The following is a 22,338-nucleotide window of genomic DNA, read 5'->3' as shown; positions in this document are numbered from 1 at the left end:
GCAAGCACGGAAATATTTTCAGGTACAGAAAAACAATTAATGGCCAGTACATAATACAGCACTAGAAATGGCTACATTTGACCTGCATAAAAAAAAGAAAAATACAATTTCAAAAGAGATAGAGATTAGTTTGGCAATGATTACAGAACCAAACTGAGACTAGTAAAAATGGCCCAAATTAAGACAGTTTGGTAACATTCACACTGCTATGTAAAACAGGAACTGCCTGGGCAGGTTCACTCTTTTGTCCATACATCTTCTCCAGCTCCAGCTCATGTCCCATTGGCCCTAAGACATTTTGCTATGTTTTCATAGCCCTCAGGAATCTTGGTGTGTTTTCTTCTGCCAGATTGTGGGAAAAAAACACAGAGATCTCCCTGCACCATGGAGATGCTTTTAGTCTGACTGGCAGCATGTGCGTGTGGCCTCGGAGGGGAAGCAGGAGGCAAAGGTACTCGTGTGAGAGAGAAGTGCAACTCCACGTAGCAGTGTCATGTTTCTCCCCAAGTCAGAGTGCCAGACGGCTCAACTGGAGCAGCACACACAGATCCATGTGTCTGGAAGCTGAACACACACGACAAGCAGTGTCTCAGCAGAAATGTGTAACCGGCACACTTCTGTTTTAGCACAGTAAGGGAATGTAGAAAACACACATTTATATATGTCTGTATGAACCATGGACATCTCTCAGAAGCAGGATACTGATGTGCAGAAAGGGCAAGAGTGTTGATGCTTTTAGAGCCTGAGTCAGGAGCTGGATCCCCTTCAAATGGACGGAGTTGCAGTAGACTAGACAAACATTTAAGATATGGCTCTCGGAATAAAACGTTCCTTTTACAAGTCTTAAGCGTGATCTTAAGTCATCTTCTGAAAAGAGGACTTTTTCCTAAATGTAGGAAAGCATGAGGTAGACCCAGTGCTGGCCACTAGGCCCAGGCCTATTCCCTGTAACTCATGCACTTGGGAGTGCTGTGGCTGTCCACAGCAAGATAGGCACCATCCCTATCAGATGGGATGTACCTACACCGAAGGCTTGCATTTCCTAGGAAAAGTCTAGCTATATCTGACTCAGCTTTGAGCCTGTGTCCTGAAAGAAGCCAGTCTGTGGAAGACAGCTTACCCCAGAGAGGGACTACATTGCTTTGGCTTCACCTCCTGTGGGCTGTGCATACACTGCTAAGCAAATAGGCAGAGGAAAGCCAGACCTGAGTACTTCTGCACTTTCAGGTTGTGGGATGCATGGGCCCTTAGTATCAGTATGGCAATAATGTTACGACTTCAGCCTGCCAGGTCTCACTATGGGATGTACGGCTGCTTTCCACCCAAAAAAGCTTTTGCAACCTGGCTCAGGTATCCTTACTTTGGTCTGCAATCTCTATCTGCAATCTCTAACTGCCACTTGCCCATACCCCAGAGTGTTTATTTAGTGAGAACAAGCACTGACAAAGGTTAATAGTTTTCTCAATATGATCATGATTAAGGTAAGTTTCTTAATAAGTCTCTGATTAAAGTAAGTTAAGCCAATGTTTTCTCTTTAATCTTTTAGATAGGTAAATCACACCCTCCCACTCTGATCCTTCAAAGACACTCAAGAGCTGACTCCAGGTCAGTGGAGCTTAGGGACTACTCTCCTCCTGCAGAGCTGTCTTAGCCCCAGCACTCGTCAGGGTTCCCACGCACAGACAGATGCTGTGCCAGCAGCCGTGCCCAGAGGTTACCCTTTTCTAAAGACTTGCACGTGCAAAATGAGACAAAGTGTTATAATTTAAAAGTTAAACTGCTCCAAGGCAAGATGAGATGGCTTTTCTTTTCCCAGTTAATAAAAACGATATGCACACTGCAGGGGAAACCAAGGATGGAGTTAACTGTGCTTGCTAGCTGTGTGCTGTGAAAACCGCTGGCCTTTCCCCAGCGGTCAAACACGTCTCCAAACAGAGATAAAAGGACTCATGCTCCAGTCTATCCCGGTGAGACTCCTTGGGGGTGCACGGGGCTGCAGACTTCGCCACCGCCTTTGTCCCTCTCTGCTTGGAGGAGGAACGGGCTGCTGCTTCTCCCCACTGCCTCTGCTCTCTGTGGTCTCCTCGGTTACTCCTCCGACGGACCATGGTAAGGTGGGGATTCCCCTCCTGCGCTGGCAGGGAAAGGCTCCCTTTGCAGGCGGGCGTTCCCAGGCAAGGTTGCAGCCTGTGGAAGGAATCCCATGTGCCAGGGTTTCCCACTTGAGTCGCCTTTCTGCTCCCCTGGAAACAATGCTCCGCCCCTGCCGCACGCAGGGCCCGCGCCTTCCGTAACTGCTGTAACTGCTTATGAGGTTCCCGGTCTTGTGGGGGAATCAGCTAAACCGAAACTCATCGCGTTAAAGGAAATCATGAAAACCTCAGCGTGAGCCAAGGAAAGGAAAAAAAAAAAAAAAACTGTTAGGATGGCGCTGGTTCCACTGGGGCTCGAACCCAGGACCTTCTGCGTGTAAAGCAGACGTGATAACCACTACACTATGGAACCGCCATGCACACCTTCTCTGGCCGTACTGCCCCTATCGACGAGACTCTGACTGCGCCCCCGTGGCTGAGGAGGGAAGTCTGGTGTTTTCTCTTTAATTGCTGGTTGATTAAATCAAATGTAGTAATTAAACATTACCCTAATGTTTATCAGCCCTTCTGATGGCCACAGAGGGGCGTGACGGGGGTCAGTCAGGTCCAGGCAGGGTTCCTGTGCCGCTCCCCCCGCTCTGCCCGGCCGCACACTGCACAGGAGCGGGTAACGGCCCTGGGGGTGCGGGTCACCCTGCAGGGGAGCGCTCCCTTCCCCTGCAGCTATTCGGCACACGGAATGTGCTCGGTAAATCTCTGCCTTCAGCCCGTGTGCTCCCAGCGCCATTGCCACTAGCCTCGCTCCGGGAAGGGCTGGCAGCCTTCCTGCGCATCCATTGCTCCTGAAATATGCTCGGCCGTTCCCCCAGAGCTGGGCTGGAGTCACGTTAGTCTGGCCCAAGTGTGGGAAGGGCGGGCTGAGCTCCGGGGGAGCTGCAGCAACACCGGGGCTGCCCCGGGGAGCCCGGCTGTGCGGATCTCCCCTAACCCGGCCGTGGGGAGCGCCTCGCTGCTGTGGGGAGGCCGCGAGACTGCGGCGAGGCCCCTGCGAGACTGCGGGGCGCCTCAGCTCTCCTCTTAGCGGGGGAGGGACGTGGAGGTGATTTCCTCGGTACAGGAGGCTATCTGAAAACCAAAAGGCAGTGAGAGGCAGGACCGCCCGGCTTTTCCCAGTCCCCAGAGAGGACGGACAGTTTCCCCCTCGTGTGAGGAGCCCGGGGGGGCTCCAGCCGCGGTCCGCGCCGCCGGCAGGGGGCGCCCCGCGCTCGCCCAGCGCCTCAGGCCCCGCTCGGGCCCCGGGCGGGAAACGCCTCCCTGAGGTTTGGGTGTCCACCCACCCACCCAGCCAGCCAGCCAGCCAGCCAGCCATCCGTGCATCTGTACATCCATCCATCCATCCATCCATCCATCCATCCATCCATCCATCCATCCATCCATCCATCCATCCATCCATCCACCCAGCCAGCCAGCCAGCCATCCGTGCATCTGTACATCCATCCATCCACCCAGCCAGCCAGCCAGCCAGCCAGCCATCCATCCGTGCATCTGTACATCCATCCATCCATCCATCCATCCATCCATCCATCCATCCATCCATCCATCCATCCATCCACCCAGCCAGCCAGCCATCCGTGCATCTGTACATCCATCCGTCCATCCATCCATCCATCCATCCATCCATCCATCCATCCACCCAGCCAGCCATCCGTCCATCTGTACATCCATCTATCCATGGGCCTCGTCACCCCTTGCACCCCACAGTAATTGCCGTCTTCCCTCTGTTATGTCTTACCCGCTGTTTTGCACTACCTCAGTCCTCACCATACTGCACTCTGTCTCACATCTCAAAGGGAGGGGCTTGTAGGAGCACAAATTAAGGCACCTATACTATGTTTACAGGTTAAAAGCTATGAACAGAAGTTATTATTTGGAATATAAAAAGTAAGTTTGGGAGAGTTGGAGTGCTTGTAAACAAAACAGTGTATTGCTTGTAGCTAAATAGCATAGCTGACATGACTTTTGAAATTGATATTTTGCTGAAGAAGCAGATTTCTGTACACTAAGTAGAAAATGTTGTCCTTTTTTGATTAAAAGCAGTTTAATAAGCATTAGATGAAAATAGAGATGAAGATGATTATTTCCAAAGACTTGATGACCCCTTGCCCTGTATGTGGTCGCACTTAATAGTTGGTAGATTCCATTATTTAAAAAACAATTTAAAATATTTTTCAAATCCTTTTTACATACTGATCATTGTATGTGAGTCAGAACTGTGTGCTCTCCTGACCTGGGGAGCCTGATTTGACCTGGAGAGCCTCATTAAAAGGCTCTACCCCTTTGGCAAAGGGACAGTCTGGTCGGGCTGAGGCATCAGGATGTAGGGTTTGCACTGTGTGCAGAGCTTCTGGCTCACCAGACCAACAAAATGCACATCAAGCTTGTGGTAGGCAATCCATTCCTTTTCCCTCATACTGCTTTACTAAGATCTGTCAAATCCTGAGTGCTGTAGATAGATAGCTATCATTTCTATAAGCTGTAAGTGGCGGTTGGAGCTAACGTCAGGGAGATAGAGTTGTGCAAATTAGGTCATTAGTCATTGCTTCCCAGAATAATCTGCATTCATCTGATAATTTGGGAAACTTTATTTTAAAAAAAAGTTCTCATTTTTCACAGAGAGTATCCTGATCGTTTCATGGTGTTCTGGTCTAGTTTCTTGGTCTTCAGGAGCTTTGAGGCCCTACCACTGCCTTTCTTTCATATTTCTGGTTTGGTGTGCTTTTTGCCAAGGATGCTAGTTTTGATGTCTTTTATTCACCTTCTCACCCAGAATTGTCAGTGGGGGAATGTTTCTTTTTGTGTTCACACACATTAACCTACTTCTAATGTGTGAGCACAGATTTCTGTCATCTCACTGACTGAGTCAGAGTTTAAATCTGTTCTGGACATTAATTTCTCTTTTCATTTTTTTCTATTAGTGTTTTTTTATTATTATTATTTTCTTTCTGTCTCTGATTGGCCATCCAAGTTTTTCAGTCAGGGATTTTTCCCCTGGCTAGTACTTTAAAATACTTTGCTGGGTCATATAAAAATACTTTTTTATGCTTAGTAGGGCAAGAGGGAAACCATGGTCAGAGCTTAGAAGGAGCACATTCCCTTCAACTATGATTATCTTCATCCTTTTTGAAAAATATCAGTTACATCACTTTGTAGTGGGCGCTTCTGAGAAATAAGCCTGAAGCAGAATTTGAATTATGTATGTGGAATGCCTGCACGAAGACTTGCTCGGGAGGTTAATGTTTCCAAAGTATTTGGAAAACAGAGTATGTGCTATTACATCAAGAAGGGCTGGTTTTAGAGGGATGCCCTGATTTCTACACTAGCACCATCACTGGATTTTTTCTTGTCATGCTAGACTGCTCTATCATATATTGTCAGAATTTTTTGGCCTACTTTCTGTTGCAGCTGTTGATGCTAAAAGTCTATTCAGCATATTAAGTGTGTGTCTGATACATGACTGCTGAGCAAAAAAAAAAAAAGCAGTAGTATGTGTGACCTTGTTGATGGGACTGGTATGTTCTCTTTGCCCTTTGTAGAAAGGAAAATGGTGTTGTCTCCTTGGACTTGAACAGGAAAGGTTAATTTGGAAAGGACATTTGTGTTTCCTCAAGTTGCATGTTATTGTGATCCCCACAAGTAACTGGAGAGGTGTCTCAGTCCAGCAACACTGACTCTTTATCAGGTTGCTTGGTCATGTCAGATCACTGAGACAGAAAACATGTCCTAAAGAACCTAACTGCTAAGGTTATCCCTCTCCCACTGATCTTGGATGAAATTATTCTGATGGATTTATTGGCAATTGGAGCAAACCTCTTGTAATGCAGGGATCTTGGTAAATGCCAATATAGATGAACTTATCAGGTACAGTAAATGTTTATAAATAATGTGTGTCCCAAGAGTGCAGTGGAAAGAGGTTGTGATGTATTTTTGCTTGCATGCATTTTGGCAGAGCAGTGTGATCATACATAAAAGATTAGCTGCTGTAACTCAGATCAGGGAGAGTGCATCCTGCCAGAAAAAACAAACATCAAAACTGTTCTGGGTCATGCAGAATTATTGCACTTGGTATGCTTTCCATTTACTGTCTTGTCTCACAGGAGAGGAACAACTTTGAAAGTGGAAGCTTGTGTCTGGGACTCCAGAATCTCAGAGGACTAGCTCAGTCAATCAAATGCCTTCTGCTTTGCTGGTTTGGCATTTTAAATGTCTTTTGCACCTTAATAAAAGTCTGTTTCAAAAGGGGATTTGATCACTCTGTCCTTCAGAGTGGTAGTTGATGCCTTTAGAACTGTCACCACACTGATGGCAAAAAAATTCTGAAAATAGCATGTTATGGTATTATTAGACCTTTGGGGAGGGGCAGGAGGATGAAGATATTACTTTGCCTCTATTCTCAGAAATCTGGGGCTCCAGTCCTGATGGGGCTCCATCACCTGGAGAGGCTTCAGAGCAGGGGCACAGTGATCTTCACCCTGTGCCTGTGCACATGGGGCTTTCTCCCAGCACTGCATGCTTTATAACCTGTGCTCCTCTTCAGACCCACAGGCCCTGCCCTGACCCCGCAGAAACGGCTGCTGTGCTCTGTTCCATCACTGCACAGCAGCAAGCAACCCCCCCTGGCTTTTGGACTGAGGCAAAGGTGGCCTGATGAGCATAATGTGCTGATGGGAACTGGGCCCAAGACTGTAGTGGTGATATTACACTGTCATGCTTCTACAGACACCTTCTAGTTGTGAGTGCTTTGGCAGGGTTCAAATCTCCATGCTATCCACACACTGCCAGTGGAGCAGATTCCTCAGGGGCTGTTGTGTGAGCAGTGGGCAGTAACAAATCACCACGATGGCTCTGCCCTTCCCTGGGGATCCTGTGCAGTTACTGAGGGTCAGTGTGGCCAGGAGGTGGGTCAGAGATGTGGGACATGCTGCTGGGGGTCAGGGTTTGATTTCAGATCGTGGCTTTCTGACCGGAGCAAGGCTGCCGTGTTCTCGGCTTCTCCAGTCCCCTCCCAGCAGTCACAAAGATGAGCCAAAACATGAACTGAGCCGTGAGAACATGTGCATGCATGAAGAAATGAACTGAAGGCATTAGCACAGGGCTTCCCAACACAAAATCTAAGTGCTTCATACTTGTGCCATTATCTGGGTATGACTGAGCGATTTGGAGAGCACTTACATCACTTGCATGCAGGTGCAATGCCTTGTGGTAAATTTATTATTTCTTTCCTTAAGGGCTTTCATAACCATGCCAGTCACATCACATAACCAAATAACCTGGACAGCCTTATGTTTTTTTTCTGGTGTGCTAGATCTGCTAAAATGCAAATCATTGCCTCAACACAGCAGAAAGGCCAAAAGGGATCATGTGACTTCAGATGCGAGGCAGATAACTTCAGCCCATCCCTTTCTCTGCCTGAGATTCAGGAGGCATGGTGACAAAACAGCTCTTCAACACGGAAACAGCACAGCTGGAGGGCTGCAGCCATGAGCTTTCACATCAGGCTGGACGATGAAAGCAGCGTTTTCCCCTGACTGATTCTGAAGAGCAGCATTCAAGAAATTTCCTCCCGGGAAACTGCATAAATAGGTGGAGAGCAAGTGCATTGCAGCTCCTGAGCTCCAGAGCCCCAGAGAGAATTGGAGCACCTGTTCTGCAGAGCTGCACCCCTCAGGGATTGCTTTCTCTTAAAAAAAAAAGAATCTTCTAAAGGTACTCTTGTACAAAAAATCTCGGTATTGCTGAAGCAGAAAGAAAAAGGTAATATCTTTTGGTGGGGTATATGTGTGTCTATATATATATATATTTAGCTCACTTTTAAAGAGCAAATTGACAAAATGACAGATATATGTGGCATTATTTATGATTTTACCATGGGAAGAATCACCGTGCTTCAAACTATAATGTTTGACCTATACTGAATCAGTTATCTAGAACTTCTGAGTACAGATGAGATCAAATACCTTTGAGACTACTGTATTTCATGTATTTTTTGTTTTAGGAAAAATAATTTTTATTATATTTTAAACCTTGTTCTGATGCTTAACTTAAATTTTATGAAAACCACACTGAAGCATGAATTTAATTTTAAACTGGTTCACATTTCAACACATTTATTTCAAAGATTTGCTTTTTCAGGATGTCATTAAGACCCTGCTCATTAACTGCAGGAAGTATCTGATAGAGCTTTTTGCTTAAATGGTGTTAACTTTTATGCTTCAGTTGGGTTCAGTTTACTAGAACCAAATTTGCTTCAGGATTTTCAGCTTTCCCCTTGTTGCCTAAAGGAATCTCCCCCTAGAGGCGTTTAATATTTCTGGAAAGTGATACGATGGGTTTGCTTGTTCTACAAGGTGAGGAAGAATGTGTATCCCATTTGCCCACTTGTATTTGCTACTCCTCCTCATTAAAAAAAAAAAATCTGCCTGAAGTCTTGCTAAAAAAAAAAAAAAAAAAAAAAAAAAAAAAGAGGCTGCTTGATTTGTTTGTTTATTATCTAAACAACAACAAAAAAAGTCAAAATGTAAGTTATTTATTGATTATAAATAACACAAAGTGGTATTCTCCCACCATGTTTTTCTAAACATTCTCTTTGGGTTTGCCTTCAGAGCTCAGGGTTGCTTGAATTATCTACATGTTCACACCTTTGCTACTCTTGCTTTTATTTCTTTTTGCAGTGCATTTTTTGGCTCAGCAATATGAGTCCACCTTAAAACTTCATCCTATTCTTCATCCTGTTCTCTTTCACATTTTGCTGGCTTTCTGGTATCTTGCTAACATTTGGCCAGCACTCAACCCACCACATGCATCCCATTCCCTATTGATTCCTGGCCCCAACACTGAGGTCCATCAACACGGCCACTTACAGCAACCATTCCATCAGCTCTATATTGAGCTTAGCCTTGCTTCTCTAAGCAGGCTGAAGAAATTATCTGCTAACAAAAAGTCTTTCTCATTTCTCTCTTTCACATATATATAATGACTTAATAGAAATGTTACTTTGTTCCATGGATGTAAAATGATGGAGACCTAATCACATATTGATTTGTCTATGTTTGATGTTCTCATATCAACCCCTTGGCAGATCAAATTTGGTGTTGGTGTCAAAATTACAGCTCCCATGCCATAGCCAGGTTCCCTTTCACTCTGCTAGTTGACTGTGACTGCTTCATCCTATTTTCTGCAGGGTGGGTCTTTTAGCTAATGAGATCTTCAACTCATCTCCAGATTCCCATCCTTGACAACCCCAACAAGAAAGTTTTGGACACCTGTCCTTCTGCAGGTCCTGACCTGAGTGTTGTGATTTAATGTCTGGATTCTCTTCTCTAGGGTACTTTAATCTTTCCAGCTTCATTCCCTCAGCAATGCACAGAAGTAAATCCCTCACAAAAGCGTGTTATGGCATTTCTACATTCTCTGCAGTCCTAGTTTCCAAAGGAAAACAATTCTAAAGGAAATCTGTGAGTCATAATAAAATAAAAAAAAATGTATAGCAAGATGGCATCAGTGGAAAGCATCTGTCTTTAGAAGCATCCATCCATCTGATCTTTATGCAGAAAACTAGAAAACTGTCTCTATCTCATCACCTGTCCATGTACATGTACCTTCTAAGGCATGTTATGGGAGGAGATCATAGCTACCTGTTCACAAAACTGATTGAGAGAAGGGGTGAGTAGCGAAAGGAGACACATTGCTGGAGAGAGCTGTTGAAACAGCTTCTAGGGGAAGTAGGATGATTATGGAAAACCCATCCTAACAAAAATAAAAGGAGGAGCCTTTCATTTTTGTTTATTAGAAGTAAGAAACAAATGGAAAGACAGAGGAGTAAGAACTTATATCCTGGTGGCTCTTATTCATATAGCTCCCATATCCTCAGGTTTAACTTGGTTTACACTTGTCTGCCAGTAGCACAGCTCAAACAATTTTAAAAGATAAGGTGTGCTTTGAAGGATGGCTCTCTGTTCAAAGACCTTGTCATCTGATTTCATTAAAAGTCAGCTATAAATCTTCAGAGGATTTCCATTTTCCTTGAGGCTGAGGCAGCCTGGTCTTTATGTGACTGACAGACTGGAGACATGATTGATTTGGGGCAGCACCTATTGCATCCAGACCAAATGATGCTGAGCCGTATTCTCTGTAAATCAGGCTCTCAAAAGTTCAGGTTCTCAACCCCAGATTTCAGAGCACTTGCTGTGTGTAACCTTCAGCGACTCCTGTCCAGGAAAGAGCAGCATGTGCCACTCTGACTTAGCTTTGTGCATGTCCATTGGCATGATTGCAAAGACATTTTATTTTGTTTCAGTGGATGGGTTGTGCTTTCAGTGCCTATCACAAAACTGGCTTTTTTGCTAAACTGAGAGAAATCTAGCAATTTTTTTGAAGTTAAAAGTGGGGCAGATTACTGACTTGTAGAAATTGAATGCCTGCTTTTGAGTCAACATGACAGATTCTCTCATAAAGGTAAATCAGTGGTATAATATCCAGAATATTAACACAGCATTATATTTCAAATTCTCATCAAGCTACCTTGTGTCTCTTGCAATACCTTGGTGAAAGCCCAGGTTTCCATTTCACCAGCCAACATTTGGGGGGAATTTTGTAATGGCAAATAATTCTTCACCAGATACTGCTACACTGTGTAGTGAGTAACTCACAGAAATTACTCTCCTGGCCTGGAGTCTGAGCATACAGGTTGGCAGTGAGGATGGCTCCATGGCCACTTGAGAAGTTGTCATGAAAAGGTAGTTGAATGTTCTCTCTGTCCATTTTAGAATGCAGATATTTGTGACTGAAGGTGATGATTATTCCCCTGGACTAGCTCTTTATGGTCAGATTTGGCCTTTTTTGGAGGTTTAATGATAGGATATATCTACACAAGTTTTCCTCCAAGCTCTGAGTGCATGTGTGAGTCTTCAGTTGCTGCTGTAACAATAACTTTTCTGTCCCTAAGCCTCTATCTTTTAATTTCTTTGCTCAAGGAGGTTCGAGAAGTCCATGAGTTTAGAGGTATGTGGAGACGCTTGGCAATGACTGGGAGGAAAGCTGAAGTCACTGAAAGCAGGGTGTGATCACAATTCAGCTGCCCGTTTCTTGGGTCAGCCCATTGTTTGCTGTGGTTTGGAGGGAGCCCAGAGAGGTGTGATGGTTCTGTTTGGGGCTCCCATTGCCCACTTGCTGGGCACAGGCTGACCTGCCCTTTAATCAAGAGTCTTGCTGCAGTAGAAATAGATTGTTAGATCTATTTTGCCCTTAGTGCCAGTCTTCAGATCACAATTCAAGTAATGGCTGTTTGGTTGAGATGGAGTAATGAAGGCTTGAGATTCTCCTAAGAGGGAAAATGAAGAGATGGTGATGAGGAGAGCAAGAATTGTTTGGAGAAAAGACAAATTTGAGCTATTAGCAATATCAATGCTGTATTTGATGCTGCCAAAACCATTGATTGGCTAAAATTAATGTAAGATAACTCCTTCATGATAACTGCTTCAGAGGGAAGTAAAGCAGTCCATTATGGGGAAAAAAATCTTAAAATCCTTGTTTCCTGAAATAATTACTGACTCATAAGGAGTCAGACCCAGCTCAAGTTCCACAAAACAAGGATCCTTGTTTTGTGGGACCCTGAAATAAAGCCCTAGAACTAGAGAGTTGTGTTATATTAACATGACAGGATAGGATATAATATATAATAATAAATGTCGAAATCTGTACATACAGACCCACAACTATAAGTGTCTTCTAATTATTGAACTTGAAAATAACCTAGTTATGCATTCATGGGATTTTTTTTCTTTTGCATCCTTCATTTATTTTGATTTCTGCTAGTAAAGCCAAAGGAAAATAGTAGCTAAGCATTCATTTTATGCTGATGAATTTCTTATTTGTTTTAAAACTCAAGTTAAAAGAAAAGGAATGTCAATGAAACAAAACAACAGATAAAATAATTTAGATGTCAGATGTATCCCTGGAGACAGAGAGAGAGAGGTCCGCATGATCATGTAAGAAATCTTTAGCTAAAACAAAGTTCAGTATCTAAGATCATCAGTGAATTTTTTGTTGCTTAGAAATGGATCCATTTTGTATCTCAGAGGAATTGTATTCATTTGAATTTGTTGATTAGAGGGTGTATTGCATTAGCAAATGATACTATTTAGTGAAGAGCCGAGTAAGTGCTAGGAGAAAAACCCAAAAGACTTCACTTCAAAATGTATTTTGTTCATCAACAAAATCTTTTCCTTGGACTTCTTTCTTTTTTTCCAGTAGAAATGCAACAGAAAATTGGATGTTTTATTTAAATGAAATATGATAATGAAGTGATTTGTTATGGTACTCTCTGTCCTGGTAAATCTGGTGGTGGTGATACTGAGCAATAAAGTGACAAATGGGGTGGTAAGGCAACTTTTCAAATCAAAGTAGTATTAGGAGGATTGAGGGTTGTGGTTTTTTTAGTAGTAGTATCACATGTAATTTAAAATCTTTAAAATTCTGCAGTCCCAATTTTCATAAGAATGAAGAGTAATGTTTCTCCACACTCCCTTGTCCCTAGTAGTAAGGCTTTAAAAAGCTATTCTTCATATAAGAAATCACTGCTGCACATTAACATTAAGCTAACATGTAAGAGTAAGTTGTATTAGTTACTAAGTTAATTTCTCTTGAGTAAGTTGGTAGTAATCAGATGTGGGGAAAAAAAGCCCTAGTGTGGTCCAGTTTAGGGAGGATGTGCTGTACAATAATTTGTTATGTGTTGAAGGTACTTCAGATTCGGTGTTGTCAAGCACCATTTATTTCCTCCCAATCTCATCCCTGTTAGGAGCACTAGGAAGAGCCCAGGAGCCCAAAGAAGTACAACCCTCATCACTGAAGGAAGAACACAGGAAATGTGTGTAATGCTAACAGCTGAGAGAAACATGCTTCCTATCAGCAGCAATTAAAACGGATGGGCAGCAGCATTGGAACCATGGGGTGCAGCAGTTCTGTAGCTGACAGAAGGTCAGAGAATGGTGAGTGTTGCATTTGTCTTCAGGGCAAGTTGTTGTTCTCTCTCTAACACCAGAAGAGGATTGCAAGGTAATGTTTCCCACTCCCCCCTCCTTCTCACCCCCCAGTCCTGTTGTCAAAATACTTGTTCAGGGAAAATTATTTTTTAATTATTTTCTTTATAAGACTGTGCATAGCTTTTAGACGCTGGCTGAGGTCAGGAAGCAGCTTTAGATCACCTTGAACATTGATGGATTGGGTTGTAAAAGATTCACAGCATCTGGGACAGAAGCTAAATTTCAGAGGTGTCTGCTTGCTCTGTCAGTGGCAAAGCTGAAGGGGTAAGGTATTGAGTGGGACCTTTTATGGCTTTTCACACCACAGGATTCCTGGGCAAAACGCCCCAATTTCCCTGCTGTTGTGTGACCCCAATTATGAAACAAGTGTAATAAAGCAGAGCTATTACAATTACTTCAAAATCAGTTTTCTGGCCTACTAAGTGCCTGGCCTGACATTCTCCCTGACAATTACTGAGGCTGTCAGCTGAAAGTCTCCTCAGGACCTGGTTAAATGTTCAGTTAAACTAATGGATCATCACCCTCCTTTTGATCATACCCCACCTTGGTATGAACTCTTTGCACGGGCAGGTGGGTTCCAGGATTCATTCAGACCTTTGTTCAGACCTTTCGTGTTCTCTTTCAAGATTTTTCATGAAAGCACAATTTATTGATCAGCAGAGAGCCATATTACATGGTATTGTGCATAGTCTTAGGACATTATAATGCTGAACAGCCATGGTTGTAAAGGAAGGCTCTTTTTGGCTACCAAGCCAGAGCACAAGTCACAGGAAGCTGGTGACTAAGAAGCAGGAGCACTTAGTCATGGATACAGGAATCCCAGTGACTGGTTTGAGAGCTTTGTGTATGCTACTACACAGCAGCGTCAGTGCTGTATCACAGCAGTGAAAGTAAAGTGGAATCATCTGGAGTCCCAGACCTACCTGTAACTGGGAGGCTGCTGTTCCTCTTTGGGTTTGCATGCTATGCCTACATGTGCTTGCAAGCCTTTGGGGATGTGCTACTTGAGATATTTCTGAGTGTATAAAAACTTGGAGTGGGCATGAGGAGCTGTAAACTTTCTTGATCAACAACCATCAACACACATTGACGTGGGGCTTAGGATTTTGTGTGCTTACTGGACTGTGTTTTGTCTTCTGGAATTGCTGGGTGTTTTCCCTTCTGCTCTTCAACAGTAGTCAAGTGATGCTGAACCATCATTCTATCTGCAGCCTGAGGCTGTACATTTCTCTAATGCATTAATAACATGAATTTAACAGACACTTGGTGTAGAGACCTTCTGGAACTGATAACAATTTCTTTTAGAGATGCAGTTTAGCCTAGTGTGAAAATCATGTTCTGATTCAGTCCTGAGAATAACAGTGCTGTAATAAGTACAATTTTTAAAAAAAAGTAAGACAGGAAACATTCTGTTAGATTTGCTACATTAACCACAGTGATTGATACGTATCTGTCTTATGTGATAGCAATGGAACTGTGCCATGTTAAGTGCTCAGGACCATTAAGCAACCCAGGGGGCTTTAATGGGAAGTTTAATGGCTCTGATGCTGGAAATCCGTTTCTGTGCTGGTGATTGTGCTTTGCCCCTTAGGTACTCTTCTAAACAGAAATGTTGTGATAGCCTGGCTGTAATGTCTCAGGCTTTCAAGTCTGTAGTGGTGAGGACTTCCAGAAAGGACAGAAAATAAGAGAAATCTCGGAGTTTTTGTAGGGTTTGAAGGATGCTCTTAGTCATATAAGGTCCACTTTTCCTTCAGGCAGAAGGATTTTCTAGGATGGAAGCAATATCTACAGAATGGGAGCCTTTCTGGATTTTGATCTTGCCTAGACTTGAAAATTTTACCACTTTAACTATACTGTATACTCATTAATGGTAAAATAAGAAAACAACATATTGTTATGGCATCTGTAAGCATTTTAATGAAAATGTTTCCTTAATGTTATACTCTATTAATAGAACCACTTTCCCATTAATATTTGTCCTTACCTGCAAAACTATTGGTAAGAAAAAAAAATAATTCTCACTCAGGTTCCACTCATCCTAGTATAAAAATTCCTGGTATTTATGATCAGTTGCAATAACTGACTTGTGTAAACTGTTGTCCCTGTAGTACCAAGCTTTTCTTTACTGTTCTGCAGTGCAGGACAGTGCCCACCCCAGGACCTCTTTCTGTCACCAGATGTTTCTCTGCTTAATAAATTTCATCTGAGCAGTTAAAGGAATGTGATCTCTTTGTGGTATGAATGAGGCCTAAAGGCAGCAGGCTCTTTCCTCCAGGCTGCAGTCTTGATGATTTGTCCTTTAGTGAAGTTTCCAGCAGTTTTCCAGACTGAGACCATGGTAGACACAACTTAAAATGCTGAGTGGAATGCATATTCAACACATAGTCTAATATGGTCTTCTGGCATGTTCCATTGACTTTTTGGGGTGAGTGTTCTTTTGCTAACCAAGCTAGCTAAAACTATTCCTCTTAACCTTTTAGCTTGTCTATTTAAGCAACATATTCTATCCTTCAATGCCATTTGTTAAATTTTAATCCTAGGATTTGAATTTTGCTGGCTTGCTGATGCAGCTCTGCAGGTAAAAACTTTCTGGTAGAAGAGGGTGTTGTAAATACTGTTATTATATGGTGGTTCATGTCACAGTTGCAAAATCACAGCTTTTTACTGCAGCTTGATAAAGAAATACATTGTTGATAGGCCAAACTGTTCTTCCTTTCTTCACCTTCCCAAAACCCATATAGTGCCCATCAGCTGAACATGACTGACTTCTTACCTGGGTACTGTCTTCAAGACAATTGAATGGAGAAGGTTACTAACTACTGAGCAAGTCAGCTGGCTTGGGATCTGTGTCAGAAGACAAAAATAGTAAAGGCATCATGTATTTTTTTCAGTGTTTCATCTTATTGTTGACTGTGCACAATGGACTGAATTTGTCATCTGATTGCAAAATTCTGCAAAGTGACATGCATATTTTCCTTGTAGATTACCCTGCATTCAAGTGTACTCCACTGCTTTCTGTTTTGACAGTCATTAGAGCTGCAATCCTCATCCAGAAGTGGTACCGCTTCACCATGGCCCGGCTGGAGATGAGGCGCCGCTATTCTCTCAGTATCTTTCAGTCAATCGAATATGCTGATGAGCAGGATCAACTACAGGTTTGTGATCTTCCATCCTTCCTATACAAGTAGTTATGTTATCCCCAGGAAAGTGGTTGCACAAACAGAATGGGTGTGTGGTGATTTCTTCTGCAAAGTTGGGTCTTGATTAATAAAATTTCCCTGCCTGACACATGAACTAAGTTGTGTGTATTCATACACAGACATACAGGTGAGTGTAACTACATAGGTATCAGGGCACCATTCTGCCCATACAGCATATCTAGGGTATAGGTTCCTGTATAGCAGCTCTGTTAGCCAGGGATTGCAGGTCATTTACAGATCACTGTGGGTGATCTTAACTGTCTGTGTGGCAATATATGTGCAACAGAGATATCAGTGTTTCAGCATGTCAGCTCAGGCTTCCTTTAGGGTCAGTATAGGAAATCTCGAACTTAAAGGCCTTTGTGTTCATCCTAGCATCTGTGTCTAAAGTCAGTTCACTGCATTGTAGCAATTGTTTCTATTTCTATTGACTATGAAGGAAGTCTAGGAAAATACTCAGGGTGGTGGGCAAGATGAATTACATCCAGAAACATCAGCAGCTCTGAAACACCCCTGAAACATTTTATGTATTAATGAAGTGTCAGCTGTGAAAGGGAGATATTTTTGTAGTAGGACACAAATTGTGTCATTATTGCATGTTGATACTATGGGAATATACAGTAGTGACTTATATCCTCCTAAATGGGAAATTGCAAGTAATTGAGGAAGAAAGATGTTAATGTTTGTTGGATCACCTAAACTGATCAGTGTGTTTGTTCTTTTCTTTTTCATACTCAGCTATCCAACTTTTTTACATTCATGCTGGATCATTGTAATCATCCTGATTCAGGTAACAATAAAAATAAAAGTAACGTGGAGATTGTGCTGGAAAAGCTTGGTGTGAGGAAAGTTAATTTTCAATGTGATATTTACAGCCTATGGCATGTGCTGAGGTTTGATATCCTCAAATACTATAATATGAATTTGATCATCTAAGTGTTGACACTGCTCACTATCTACTTAGTGAGTCAGAGCAGTCAGTAAGTCAGAACAGGTGTCTGTTGTCCTTATGAGAATATTCAGAGGTGCTCAGAGTGCTTTCTTGTATGTTACTGCCCTTTCTACAGAATCCAATTTTCACAGATTTTTATGCATGTTTTCTTAAACTATGAGATGTGATTATTCAGAAGGATTATGTTCAGTTGGTTTAAGGCAGGTGTAATCAAAGAAGTTGCTCTTTCTCCCCCACCACCTACCACCTCTGGCAGTTCTGGACCACTTTTTAATTTAATTTGTTCTAGATTTCACTGCAACATGTATCAGTATGAGAATGATAGAAAAGGAAATAAATTTGAACTGCTGGAGATAAATCTTTAGAAACCATCTCAATTAAGCTTCAGTTATTCAAGGAATAACCTTTAATTTTTGAAGTATTTTGGGATCCTTGGACATAAGTTGCTTTTGAGGTCAAGCTCAACAGAAGGACAGACAGAAAGTGATTCTTAAGTCCAGAAAACAAACATGACTTCCCTGAACAAATTCAGGATAGATCTAATCCCAGCAGAGTTAAAAATGAGGCTGTCCCCTTCTTATTGCATTACAAGAGAATGCCTTTTCTCTTTCATCTGCTCTAGCCACGGGTTATTTCAATTAAAATTTGCACAAGATACTTTGATAGCAGGATAAAACCACCATCCAAACCTTAAGTGGTTCAGTGTTCTAATGACAATCGGTAGAAATTGCAATTTTTCTCTCTTAAATACTTTAGAGTGCCTAATGCTCTCTGTGCTCTGCAGAAAAATAAATTACATTTGAGCCTTGCTCCGAACTCAAGGCAGATGATACAATAGTCCTCCCTTTGATTTTTTTCTTCCCATTAATGCCATATTCTGTGAAAACAGTCTGCTGTAGTCATTTAACTTCCTGGGAAGGAATTGGCAAACTCAAAGAAAATCAGATACTGCTCACTTCATCTACTTCTTCATGCTGATGGTGCACTTCTGTTCAGCTTTTCCACCTGAATGGGAAAGAAAACTGTAGTGCTAGGTCCAAGATTTGGCAAAATATTTTTAATCTCTATTTTTATTATACTATTAAAATGGAAATTTACAGCTGCTTTTTGTAGATATGATTTATCCACCTTTATTAATTGTGTTTGCTGACAGAAAGAATAAAGGTAAGGTGTTTCAAGTGACCTGCTAGGGCTCAGGACATTGCAGAGCACCCTGCTACATGCATAGGGTGTTCATGTGCAGGTGGAGATCCAGGCCAGGTGGAGAGATGTGGTGTGTACAGGTGAGGAGATGGAGGGTCCTGTGGGCTGCCTCTCATCACCACTGCACAAGTGACCTGTTTCTTGGTCTTGTAGATACTGGGAATTGCAGATGTGGTTAAGGCTGAAACACATGATGAAGTGTAATGGTTTATTGTTAAGCATCTCTTTGTCTTCCTGGCTTAAATCTTCCATCTTTCAGGACTGACATTGTTAAGACTTGATAACTGCATCAAAGGCTTTATTTTTGTCTTGGTTTGTTCCCCTTTTCTAACACCATGTGTTATAGATGCCAGAACCCTAAACAAAACAGAAAAATTCTGTATGTTTAATAAAAAGGCTGCCTATGCAAAGGAGCTGATTTTTTTTTTTTTTTTTTTTTTTTTTTTTTTTTTTTTTTTTTTTTTTTGAGGAATTGCATATCAAATGTGTATTGTGTGGGTTGTGCTTTAAGGTCTTGATTGCTTTCCCCTGGAAGTGACCTTTGCAGCACTCATGCTAGCCCCACTGATGTAAGTAAAATCAGTGCTGAATAAAGGGATTCTTAAAAAACTGCTTCCACTTCTGCTGAATCACCACCTTAAGATGTGAACCACAGTGAATGTAAACATAACAACCAGAGACTTCAAATTGACTTTGCCTTTTGTCAAGCATTTTCTAAAACCTGCAATTCTCTGGCTTTTTCCTTTTTTTCATCAGTATGTGCTCACTTAAATTAGAATGAAAGCATATGGTTCAAAAGCTGTCTCCAAGAAGACAGTAGATGATATTCTTACCAAAGGATAGGTTGACTGTTCTCCGTAGTATGTGATGAGAAAGTTACCTGAAAATTTTGTGATCCATGGTTTTCCTTACATTATAAACTATTCAGCTTCCACCATTAATCTTGTTACTTTCCTCTTTTAAATGTTTTTTTTCAGACGGTTTTTCAAAGGAAGAAAGCAGCTGCCATCTCATTAACACAGTAGTGCTTTTGATGTGATTGTTTATCTGTTGCACCCTAAAGCTTTTTTCATCCTCTCATTCTTAAGATGTCAGTGTAGTTTTTGAATGAGATATTACCTAGCTGAGTGTCTTGTTCTGCTTCTTATTAAAGGCTATTTTGCAAGGGTTTGTGGAAAATAAGAATAAAGCCCTTTTCTACCTTATACTTTTCTCCCTCATTTCCTGAAAAAATCTTCCTACCTTCTCAGCTTTCAATGGAAGTTTCTGTGGTCAGAGAAAGCTGGAAACTGCTTTTCCAGCAGAAGATGACCCATTTACTCACTCTTTTATGGGCACATTGAGGGTGAGAAGACTGCAGACACATCCTGAGAAAAATGGTGGGACTAGGAATCTAAACCTGTTCCTCTCAAGGTCACCAGGGCACCTCCTGAAGCCTTCCTTCAAAGAGGAACAAAAAAAAAGTGTTGTTTTCTGCAGTTGCACTCCCCATGATGCCTCTCTTACAGCTTTAACACCCTTCCAAGATGTTTTGCACAGAGTGATTCTGGCAGTGGGGAATAAGTTATAGCTGCTTGCAGTTTGTAGCACCAGGAATGGTGTGAAGGAAGAAATGTTTGAAGCATTTTAGAAACCTCCTTCCTCTTTGTAGGCTCGGTGTCTGTTTGGCTTTGACCTGAGGGCTGTGGATCAGTATCTGGTTTATGTAAGAGCACTTCTGAGGAGTCAGAGGTGTTCTCAAGTACCCTAGAGGTGAGGCTGAAGGCACACAGATGGTGGCAGAACAGAGAAGTGATTTCAGAGCTGCAGAAGTAGCTGATTCCCAATTACTTCAATAGTCAGTACGTCCTTGGCAGTGGCAGCTTTGACTTGCCTTGAAAAACTCCCAAGGCAAAGTGATCTAGGAAGGAGAATCAGGTCTTTGGTCTTTTTGTGGCCAAATTGACTCCACTTATCTCTGGGTGCTTGTGTTTAACATGGAATATGGCAGTAGGGTAGTTGTTTGGTTTTTGTTAATAATGAAGGCTCAACTCCTGGAGCCTGGGCTTGACGCCTGGTGTCAGAGTACAAAGCAGGTCATTGCCTGTGCTACTCTAGTCAGTGAAGAGATGCAGATGCTGGCAGAGGATGTTTCATTCTGTCTTGACACGTGTGCCTGAACCAAGACTTTTCATCCTTTTTTTTCAGTATGTACTGAAAGAGTCTTGACAGCTTCGACTAGAACAGCAAAATTGGAGGGGTGCTGAATCCTTCAGAATCATTCCTGCATGGGGCATGTGGTGAGCTGGGGTACTTACTGGACAGTGTGGTGATTCCCCAGGCTGCATTAGGTCATCTATTACTGACTGTTCAGAGATGGAACAGTCATGCTGTGCAGGAAGAATTCTTAAAATCCAGCTGAAAGACAGCCTGAGGAGCTGTAAGCACACTTTAACGGTAATGACCATGACTGACTTTTGACAACTCAACCAAAGTGGAAAACGGGGTGTACTTTGCAGAGATATGCCCTACAGGGAAGGATTGGGTTTCCTGGCCTGAACATGTGCCAAAATGGAAGTGAGTCTGTGAGGAAGGCAAGTTCATGTCCAGAGGTAAAGTGATGTATGGATGGCCTACTGTGTGCTGGAAGGGAAGGTGGGAGTAGGAGCAAGCATGGGCAAGTGTCTACCTGGCTTGAAATGCTGAGAAGATTGCTGACTCTGGAGTCAAGTCAGGTGAGGACAGGTTAGAACAGGCAAGAAAGGAGGGTGGTTTGAGGAGTTGGTTCTGCAGTTGCCCACTTGGGAAGTAGAGTGCAGAGGGAGATACTGTCCAGAGGCCACCTGCTGAGCTGGAGCAGGAATTGGTGCAAATGTGCTTGGCTGATCACTATGTGAGAATCAGCAATTGCAGTCCATGGTGACATTCTGGTGTCCAGCCAGACAAAGCTGTAACTGTGGTGGAAGACTACAAATCAAACTGCACTTGGTGAAAACAGTGAACCCTGAGCACCTTGCTGTTACTTGATGCCTTAATCCATTTAAATGGCTGAGTATAACGTTGCATTAGCACTGAATGTGCTAATCAGCTCGCAGCTGAAGTGCTGATAGTAAAAGGGGACTTTTTAAAATTCAGATTACTTTTTTATCTATTTATTTCATTAATATGGATTTTATCCAGTTGCGAGACAAGTTGGCCTTTATGAACCTCATAATTTATGAGGCCACATGCTGGTTTTGGCTACTGTGAGTTTTGAAGTCACAGCTACAGGTCAGCTGTAAATCAGCAATAAATAATACAGCTACACAGCTGTAAATAATACATTTTTCTTTGCAGTTGCAGGAAATCAGGGTTACAGAAAACTTAACTGTAGCGCAGCAAAAAGTGTTTACAACAATCATCTCCCAAGAGCAACTCTGCAACAGCATCTGCTAGAACACTTTCATTTAGGGCCTGGTTCTCTTTTGGAATAATATACGACCAAGACAATCTGCAAAAAGAAAACACTGAAATCTGCTGATCAGTCACTTACGTTTCAAATATTGGATTGAAGCAATTAGCAGTGCTCCTGCTTTCTCCATGTTCCAGGAAAATTAGAAGCTATGCTCTACTTTCACCACTCTGTTTTTGTTTACTTTATTTCATCTAGTAGTTTTCTGGCAGTGACCCAAAAGCTGGCATTGTTTTCTGGCTGTATCAGAAAGGAGTGATTTGCAGTCATTTGAATAAATGGAATTTTGTTGGTCATTAAATGATCAGCCATTACATTTGTGTCTCTTTGCATCTGGGGGAAGGAGAAGGAAATTTGT

General features: G+C 42.5%; 1 protein-coding gene across 1 annotated transcript in view; it reads left to right on the top strand.

Moving 5' to 3' along the window:
- The first annotated feature begins 7,425 nt into the window (after nt 1–7,425).
- The window catches only part of PPEF1 (protein phosphatase with EF-hand domain 1), a 34,642-nt gene continuing 19,729 nt past the window's right edge, over nt 7,426–22,338 (top strand). Inside the window, exons 1-4 of the mRNA XM_083855821.1 lie at nt 7,426–7,904; nt 12,949–13,138; nt 16,223–16,350; nt 17,134–17,185. Coding sequence (XP_083711947.1) covers nt 13,075–13,138; nt 16,223–16,350; nt 17,134–17,185 — 244 coding nt within the window. The 5' untranslated portion in view covers nt 7,426–7,904; nt 12,949–13,074. The remainder of the gene's footprint in view (nt 7,905–12,948; nt 13,139–16,222; nt 16,351–17,133; nt 17,186–22,338) is intronic.

The sequence above is a fragment of the Zosterops lateralis genome (assembly GCF_965231275.1).
Source record: "Zosterops lateralis genome assembly, chromosome: 2".
Classification (NCBI taxonomy): Eukaryota; Metazoa; Chordata; class Aves; order Passeriformes; family Zosteropidae; genus Zosterops; species Zosterops lateralis.
This window is presented reverse-complemented; position numbering and strand designations above follow the sequence as displayed.